Source organism: Apium graveolens, chromosome 2, assembly GCF_009905375.1.
Source record: "Apium graveolens cultivar Ventura chromosome 2, ASM990537v1, whole genome shotgun sequence".
Lineage (NCBI taxonomy): Eukaryota > Viridiplantae > Streptophyta > Magnoliopsida > Apiales > Apiaceae > Apium > Apium graveolens.
In genome coordinates this window covers 4,177,733-4,187,331 of record NC_133648.1, presented here as the reverse complement: position 1 = coordinate 4,187,331, position 9,599 = coordinate 4,177,733, and the positions used below count along the sequence as shown (strand labels likewise).

Genomic DNA, 9,599 nt, shown 5'->3' with positions numbered 1-9,599 from the left:
TTAATTATATAACTTTGAGATTGTTTTGAAGGTACATGACCAAAGTTTTCAATAAAAAGTCTCTTACACACATATATAATGATATAATTAGTAGATATTAGTCAAGTTGTGTAATTACAAATGTACCCTTGTGCATCAACATTAAAAAGTCTTTCTACTCACTTAGGTGAATACATATTTAGTAGCAATAATTTCAAATATAAGAAGTTAAGTTAAAAAAAACTTAGAAGCCAAGATCTTCATAGGATATACCCGAATAGGTTGAGTATATCCTAACACTCAAGTCTTAAGATCATAATTTATTATTTTTAATATATTTTAGTAATTCAATATACAATTTTTTTTTTATATTGTATTAAGATTTAAATTAATATAATTTTTTAATACAAAATCGAACCAAAAAGTTGTATAGCAATATGAAGGTTCTAGAATTTTCTATAGAGTGACACCGAGTATGTTTTGGCCATATACACTTATTTCAAATTGTTGTGAGATACATATATATTATCATAAATTATGATACTAAAAAGTCATAAATTTTATTTCAAAGGGACCTACATGGGACCCACCTTTTTCCTTGCTGTATCCGCCAGGCCCCTGATTTAAGTGCAAGGTTTAGATAAAACTGAGATTACACGAGGGACATACCAGGGAGAACAAAGATTTTATATAAAACAATGGGCTTTTCTCGTTTTAAAGAAGTTGTTACTCTCTGTCAAAATTTCATAAACACATAGTCTAATACTTGCCAAATTTTTTAATTAATATATAAGTATTGAGATCTTCGGGATAGAGTTCATCACTGAATATTATTCACTCTTGATCATTGTTTTCTTTCGAACTAGTGTTCAAGAACTCGGAATTATTACTTGTACAACTCATTCTTCTTGATTATTTTAAGGTGCAGATATGCGGAATTGTTGTCTACCATTACTTGGACACTATAACAATGAAGAAGATGCAATGGAAAGTTTACCATTGCATAATGAAGGTAATTGGAGTGAGAGGATACCTAGGCACAATTCTCTTCACAAATATACTTCTTTTCCAAAATATTCGCCTTCCAGAAATAAGGAGAACCGAAAGAAAAAAGCCCTATCTTCTTTCCGTGGATATCATTCTGGCATTGGAAGAATTCCAAAAGGTGGTGAGACCGAGTTGATTGCAGCAGGGTGGCCTTCGTGGATGGTTGAAGTTTCTGGTGAAGATTTAAGGGGATGGATTCCCAGAAAATTAAAGTCTTTTGGGAGCTTAAAACTAGTATACTCCTGTTCCTTCCTTGTTTTTTATATTAATTAAGTTTATTTTGTCACCTCGTAATTTTTTTAACGTGATATCTTACGATAGCCTAATGGTTAAACTCTTATATGTGTGTGATAATATAAATTGTTATTGTCCTTTATTTAAATAATTGAATAAGATTTCTTACATCATTAAATCATGTATTCCCTTCTTAGAAAACCGTTGATTAACAATCAGCTCTCCGTGTATATGTATCCTCTTTGGGTAAAACTGTTGATTAGAAGTCTTTTCGGAGATTAGAAATGTAGACTTATACGCCTTACTTGTTTTCCTATATTAAAATATTTATTTTGTCATCTCGTAATATTTTAATGTGATATCTAGCAATGGGGATTAATGGATGTCCCGATCTCTCTTGGTAATTACCAAGAGGCCGGGTTAAACTCTTAGTAGGTGCATATGTGGTGAGTATATAAATTTTTGTTATCAACCTTTATTTATAAAACAAATAAAATTTCTCACGTTGAATCAGTTGATCCCTTCAAATCATTAGATCATGTATCCCCTTTACTTGTAAACTGTTGATTAACAATCAGCTCAGATCATCAACTTGTCTCCTCGTTATTAGTAATGTTTTACCCTTTGCACTTCATAAATAACACTTTATATAAAAGAACAATAAAGAACATTATCAAAATACTTTATTTTTTATAAAAGAGATTTGTTAAGATTAGAATCACAAAATTTAACATGCTTAACATATCAAATATAACGTAGAATCTCAATGAAAATCAAGCGTGACATAGAATCCAGTGCAATATCCGGTATAAAATCTTCTATGTATCTTTGTAACAACGAAATTATGTGTACTAATGTTATATTTGATCCTAATTTTTCTTAGATTCCACTTTTATTCATAAAAAACCTTTTTAATGTGAAAATTAGAATCTTAATGTGTTTTTATGTATGATTCTATGGTGTTGTTTATTGTTCTTATATAAAGGGTGTTCTTCTTGGAGCAATGGCCATGTTTTACTGTCATTATGGATGTTTTTTTTTAACTTTCTTGAGCAGCTGATTAAAAATCTTGGCTGAGTGACTTAATTTTTCTTTGCAGATCGGTGAAGGTACTTACAGCCATGTTTATCGGGCTATTGATCTTGAGAAGCAGAAAATCGTTGCTTTAAAGAAGATCAGAGTCGACGATTTGGAACCTGGAACTATTCGCTTCGTGGCCAGAGCGATTAGGATTGTACGCAGTCTACACCATCCTAACATAATAAAATTGGAAGGTGTAGTTGCATCAGAGTCTTCATACAGTTTGTACCTTGTGCTGGAGTACATGGAACATGATCTTGCACGGCTTGCTTCCACTGGGCTGAAGTTTACAGAAGCTCAGGTACTCATGCAAAGTTTGTGCAATAGTTAAATTTTTTATGCAAAATGATATTTAGGGAAAAAGTCATGTTACAAATGTTCTCTTAATGTGAATTCACATTCTCTTAACTCTTCATGCTTGTTGACACATAGTTTAAGATAGTGTTGTACATAGAGGTGTATTTGGCACTATGATTCATTGAGATGTAGTGTAAGATTTTTTATTTTCTTTTATCTTTATATTTATAATAAAACTCAACTTGTTGCAGGTCAAATCCTACATGAAGCAACTGTTTTGCGGACTTGACTACTGCCACCGTCAGGGCATCCTGCATCGAGATATAAAAGGTTCCAACCTTCTTCTTCTATTTTTTTAAATTTATTTTTGTTTTTTGCCAAGTAATTTCCGACCTCCTCTCGCAGGTTCCAAACTTCTGATAGACAACAGCGGGAACCTAAAAATTGCCGACTTTGGTTTGGCCTACTTCAACAATCCGCAAGAAGTTTGCCCTCTGACGAATCGTGTCATTAGTCTTTGGTACCGAGCACCTGAGATATTACTTGGCGCCACTTGCTGCAGTGATGCTGTAGATCTATGGAGTGCAGGTTGCCTTTTTGCTGAATTGTATGCTGGAGAACCAATTTTCCCGGGGACAACGGAGGTACATGATTTGCAAATGTGTTCTTACAGACAAATAAACATGTAATAACTACTTAAAAGATAAATAGCTGACACAAGTTTGTTCTTACGGTTTATAGTTGATTACTTGGAATTAGTAGTCTACAATAGCAGCGTCTGAAATGTCAACTGTTTATAGAATTTTTTTTTGTACTGTGAATTATTCTACCTCTGATGATGGTGGATAAGGAAGAACATTAAATTTCATTTCTACATATTAGACTCTCCTTACATTTCTATGCGAGGATGTTGTTATCCATATTTGATAAATGTAGCATAATCATATACCATTAGAGTGGTGTGAGTTTATGACACTCGAGAGATAGAGCTTATCTGCGCATTGCGCAGGATAATAAATTAGCGAGAAAATTATTTTATTTCAGGCCAGAGCAAAGGAAAATAAGGGCGACGCATTGCGCGTAGGCCAAAATATTATGTTTACATTTTCCTGCCATGGCCAGACAGTAATCCACCCAATGAAAGACTTCTGCGTGCATGGCCAAAATGGCCTACTTCATTTATTCATTGTTGCTATTACTGCATCAACTTTGCTATTAGCTGGATCAGCTGCGTCAAATATTCACGCTTTGTGGCTCACCTTCAGAGGAATACTGGAGAAAATTGAAGCTGCGTCCTGCAGAAATATTCAATCCTCAAAAACCTTTTAAAAGATGTATTGCAGAAAAGTTCGAGAGCTTACCTGCACCAGCATTAGCGCTGATTGAGACCCTGCTCTCAATAGATCCTTCAGCTCGAAAGTCTGCAATTGATGCTTTGAATAATGAGGTACCATGTAATTTTGCGAATTTAGATTCAGTTTTCTTATTATAACTTCATTCTGAGAAATCTCGTTCTGCGTATTCTTGATTTAAGGGCACTCAGATATCCATTAACATCCTCTAATAGGCTGTTCTTTCCTAAAAGTATTTTCTCTTGCTGTCCACCAATTCTGTATTTTTCTGCCTATTATTCTATTTTCCCTTGTAATATATGCATTAGAACCCTTTGCTTTTTCCTTGCTGAGCTACGTATTGATGGACAACTTGGTTTTTTATTGCAGTTCTTTTTGTCAGAACCGCTTCCAAGTGAACCTGAAGAGTTTCCAGAGTTTCCTCCAAGCAAAGAGCTCAATGGTCAAGTTCGAGATGAAGCAAGAAGGTTTATAATGTGAAATAATCCGTCTTCATATGTGTATCCATGTGTGTGTGTGTGTCACATCCTTATTCTTCCTCGAGAATTGTATGTTTCTACAGCTGCTGTAGACATTCACTTTTTGTCATGCCGTTAGGTGTGAGCTGATTTATCTTGGCTAGAAAAATGTTTTATGTTGCTTTAATGTACAATACTGTTGGAACTTGTAGAGAAGCGGCTGGAAGATACAAGGGTAACATATATGATGACAAAGGGAACCGGACGTCTAGATCTAGAGCCATTCCAGCTCTTCGTCTTAACGCAGAGTTATACCACTCAATGCTGGTAAGTTTTGTTTATTAATAATAAATCTTTTGTACCTGGTTCCTACATTGATCCAATCTTTACATTTAGTTCATTAAGTTGGTAATTAATTTGTATGCAGACGGAAAGGGTTGAGGTAAAGTTCAAGCCTTCTACCGTTGAAGCTGCTTCTGGAATTCCAAATGAAATTAGTGGTCCTGGGGAGTGATAGCCGATGGGACTCTTTACAAATTAGCATCAAATTCTGGAGCTTGAGCTTTGGTCACAGAGCTGTCCGAGAAAAGTTTGGTAAAGATGTGGATGGCATTCCCAGGACATCAGCTTGAGCTCACCATGCTTTTTTGGAAAGAAGCTCAGAAGATCCTAGTACTTCCTTGATATAGTAACCTGTTCCCAAGTACAAGAAATGTTCCCTTTTGTTTAATTACAAGAAATGTTTTAAGTGGTTCCCAAGTACAGTTGTCTCTGTGTATTTGCAGAGAGAATTTAAGAGGATGCCTCGTGTGTGAAATTGATGGGAACTACTGTGTATTCTGGACACTTTTCACTTTACACTCTAGTCCAGACTACTATAGTCTGTGTTTCATGTGGATTTGGAGTGATTGTGTTACTCTTTTGACTCTATATATCAGTTGGAAAAAATTGTGTTTAATCTTTAGTTTTGGAAAAATATGGAGGGGGTACTTTATGAGAGGCTTAGATTCGTACAATTGTTCTCTTTTCAACCTGTAATCACCTACAGCATTTCCCAAGTTTGCAAGCCAAGATTGTCAGACATGGAACTTTTGATTGCTTAACAGATTTGCCAAGTTTTGACAATGTACCGAAACGGTTAAAATACATATTAAGGGCTTAATAAGCCGTGGTTCAGAAACAAGAAAATTATTTATCAAACGACCTTTTCATCCATCGTTCAGATTTGTCATTCATTCAGAAAATCGTTCATTTAGAAAATATCATTCAGATTTAACAAATGACCCCTTAGACTTTTTCTTAAGAAATGACAAGAGTCAGAGACTCCTATTGGAGTTGCTCTCACGTATTTTCTTATATTTGTAAACAAACTATGTTTTATACATAAATTCTTTATATTTGTTAATTTGTTACGTGGATTTCATCATTTTTATGAAAAAATTCTTTTTTATGCGGGGATTTCTTTTTAGTCACAGGTAGGCATTTTTAAAAACGGCAATTTCTTGTGAATTTAAATATTAAATTATTAAATTTATTTTTGACAATCATACTCAATTAATTTAAAAATAGGAAATTACTAAATCAAACAAGCAACCTCCATTCACAACCAAACATCATCTCTACTTATTTCCATATTTACTTTTCCTCCTACTATATAAATACGATCCGTATGTATAAAGTTTTTTTGCTAATTAAACTCAAATTACTATTGATTAAAATTTCAATCTAGTTAAGCAGAAGGCAAGTTATAGGGTTTGATAGTTTAAAGAAAAAAGTTGTAGTGTTTGATACAGTTTTGTGCATTAATCATTCATTACAATCATATACATTTTAATTATTTTTTTTACTTAAACACACTGATTGTCAGACATGGAACTTTTGATTGCTTAACAGATTTGCCAAGTTTTGACAATATACCGAAACGGTTAAAATAAATATTAAGGGCTTAAAGGATATATTACTGACTCTTAGACTTTTTTTTAAGAAATGACAAGAGTCAGAGACTCCTATTTATGTTTTATACATAAATGTTCAGGTTAAATGATGTAATTAATTTAAATATTACTGGCTCTTAGACTTTTTTTTAAGAAATGACAAGAGTGAGAGACTCCTATTGGAGTTGCTCTTACGTATTTTCTTATATTTGTAAACAAACTATATTTTATACATAAATGTTCAAGTTAAATGATGTAGGAAGATTTTAGGTACATATCAATTATGTAATTAAACGCTATAAGAGCACATGCATGCTTAAGCTGAGGAGCCTGATTATGTAACTAGAGCAAAATGGGATATCACACCATTAACTTTGAGAGACAATGTACAGACGAAAGACTATGTATGATCATGCTAAACCTCTAGTCACTGCTAGAATTCTTTTTTATGCGGGGATTTCTTTTTAGTCACTGGTAGGCATTTTTAAAAACGGCAATTTCTTGTGAATTGAAATATTAAATTATTAAATTTATTTTTGACAATCATACTCAATTAATTTAAAAATTGGAAATTACTAAATCGAACAAACAACCTCCATTCACAACCAAACATCATCTCTACTTATTTTCATATTTACTTTTCCTCATACTATATAAATACGATCCGTATGTATAAAGTTTTTTTTGCTAATTAAACTCAAATTACTATTGATTAAATTTCAATCTAGTTAAGCAGAAGGCAAGTTATACGGTTTGATAGTTTAAAGAAAAAAGTTGTAGTGTTTGATACAGTTTTGTGCATTAATCATCATTACAATCATATAGATTTTACTTATTTTTTTTACTTAAACACACTGCAACAAGATACATCCGCTCTACAATAAGAGGTGCTGGGTAGTAGAAGATTTGACTTGTAGCATGCAACAGAAGAAGGGAGTAGAACAATTCATGGTTGAAGCAAAAGGACAAGGTAGAAGATTCACCTAACTGTTGGAGTTTAATCTAAACTCTGCATGTTTTATTTTGTTTTATTTCAGTAGTAAAATAAATTGTTGTCCTTGTTTGTGTGGAACAGGACTGAGTCAATAGGTTGTTATCGAGTTTGTAGGAGTGTGTAACAGCATGACTAGAACGCGGGGAGGTTTCCTAGTTTATCTCAACCACTGCTAGTCTAAATTACGTCTGTATGTATGTGCTTTGCTTTGTAAGCTGAGAACTAGTTGTTTTGCTTCATCATTCTGATTAATACAAAATTGAGCTTGCCTCATTGTGTGTGTATTGTCATTTGTGTGTGTGCGTCTATACATTCATATATATATATTGGTTAACGTCTTTGATCCTACATTGTGGTATCAGAGCCTGCAACACTGGGTACGTGAATGTCGAAAACAACAACCATGGAGGAGAACAAGGTTAAGGGGGGATCAATAGGCCTGAGTTATCCAACACTTACACGGGAGAACTACACAGCCTGGTCCATGAAAATGAGAGTGTATATGCAAGCCCACGGAGTGTGGAAGGCTGTTGAGCCCAGCGATCCAAAAGGTGTAACTGAAGAAAAAATGGATAATATTGCACTGGCTATGATCTATCAAGGGATTCCCGAGGATGTATTGTTGTCCCTGGCAGAAAAGAAGACGTCAAAAGAGGCGTGGGAGGCAATAAAGACCATATGTCAAGGAGCTGATCGGGCCAAGACGGCCAAAGTTCAGACATTACAGGCAGAGTTTGAAGCCTTAGTCATGAAGGAGACGGACAAGATTGGCGATTTTTAACTGAAAATCAATGGGCTAGTGTCAAATATACGTGCACTAGGCTCAGAAGTGAGTGAAAGCTATGTTGTCAAGAAGTTGCTGCGTGCAGTCCCACCCAAGTTTCTGTAAATTGCCTCAACAATTGAACAATTCGGTGATCTTGAGAAGATGACAGTAGAGGAGATAATAGGGTCACTCAAAACTCATGAATAGAGAATGAGGGGTCAAGCTGGTGCGAACAACAGTGCAAATAAGGATCAATTATTGCTGACAGAGGAGGAATGGTTAAGGAGGGAAACAAAGGAGGGCAAACTTTTGCTCACCAGGGAGGAGTGGCAAAATCGATCTGCTAACAGAGGCACAGAGGGATCAATGAATGCACGGGGGCGTTGGAATCGTGACAAAAGCCACGTGAGGTGCTTCAACTGTCAAGCCTACGGTCATTATGCAGCCGAGTGTAAGAAACCAAAGCGTTTTAAGAAACCTGAACTGGAGGTGAACTTGAATCAGACTGAAGTCCTGGGAGATGAACCTACCTTGCTTTTGACTGAATGTGGAGAAGTGACGAACAGGGGAACGGTATTGCTGAACGAGAAGGGTGTTATCCCGGTGCTGAAGCAGAGCAAAGAAACCAATGTCGACACTGACGTGTGGTATCTTGATAACGGAGCATCAAACCACATGACAGGCCAACGCAACAAATTTAGCTCGCTAGATGAGACAGTGACTGGATAAGTGAGATTTGGTGACAACTCCACAGTGACAATCAGAGGCAAAGGGTCTATTACGATGAACTGGAAAAATGGTGAAACACGAAAGCTGCACGAGGTATATTATATTCCCTCTCTTCGTAATAATATTATAAGTCTGGGGTAATTATCCGAAGAGGGAAATAAAGTAGTGCTACAAGGAGAGTATCTTTGGGTTCGTGACGACCAAGGGAAATTGTTAATGAAAGTGCAACGTACTGCTAATAGATTGTACAAGATCAGAATTGAAAGTAGTGAGCATACTTGTTTGATCTCCAAGGTTGAGAAAGATACATGGCTCTGGCATTCTCGTCTTGGCCATGTAAATTTCCCTGCTTTGATTATGATGTCCAATGAAGAAATGGCTCACGGTTTGCCAAAACTGATTCACCCCAAGGCACTGTGTGATGGCTGTTTGATGTCTAAACAAACTCGGAGTTCATTCCCTGCAAAATCGAATTTTTGTGCTCAATCTGTCTTGGAGCCGATACATGCAGATATTTGTGGCCCATTCACACCACAAACTTCTGCCGGAAATTGGTATTTTCTGTTGCTGGTTGACGACTTTAGTAGATATATGTGGGTCTATTTGCTGAAATCTAAGGACGAGGCACTCACGATGTTTAAAACCTTCAGAAAATTGGTTGAGAAAGAATCTGACAAAGTGATAAAAGTACTACGGACTGACCGTAGTGGTGAATTCTGTTCTAAGGAA

General features: G+C 35.4%; 1 protein-coding gene across 1 annotated transcript; it reads left to right on the top strand.

Moving 5' to 3' along the window:
• The first annotated feature begins 790 nt into the window (after positions 1-790).
• On the top strand, positions 791-4,961 carry LOC141684457 (putative serine/threonine-protein kinase At1g54610). Its single transcript, XM_074489446.1, has 8 exons — positions 791-1,260; positions 2,360-2,641; positions 2,889-2,967; positions 3,043-3,281; positions 3,857-4,084; positions 4,359-4,456; positions 4,660-4,774; positions 4,875-4,961. The coding sequence occupies exons 1-8, from the start codon at positions 910-912 to the stop codon at positions 4,959-4,961; spliced, it is 1,479 nt and encodes a 492-aa protein (XP_074345547.1). The 5' UTR covers positions 791-909.
• Positions 4,962-9,599: the final 4,638 nt, after the last annotated feature.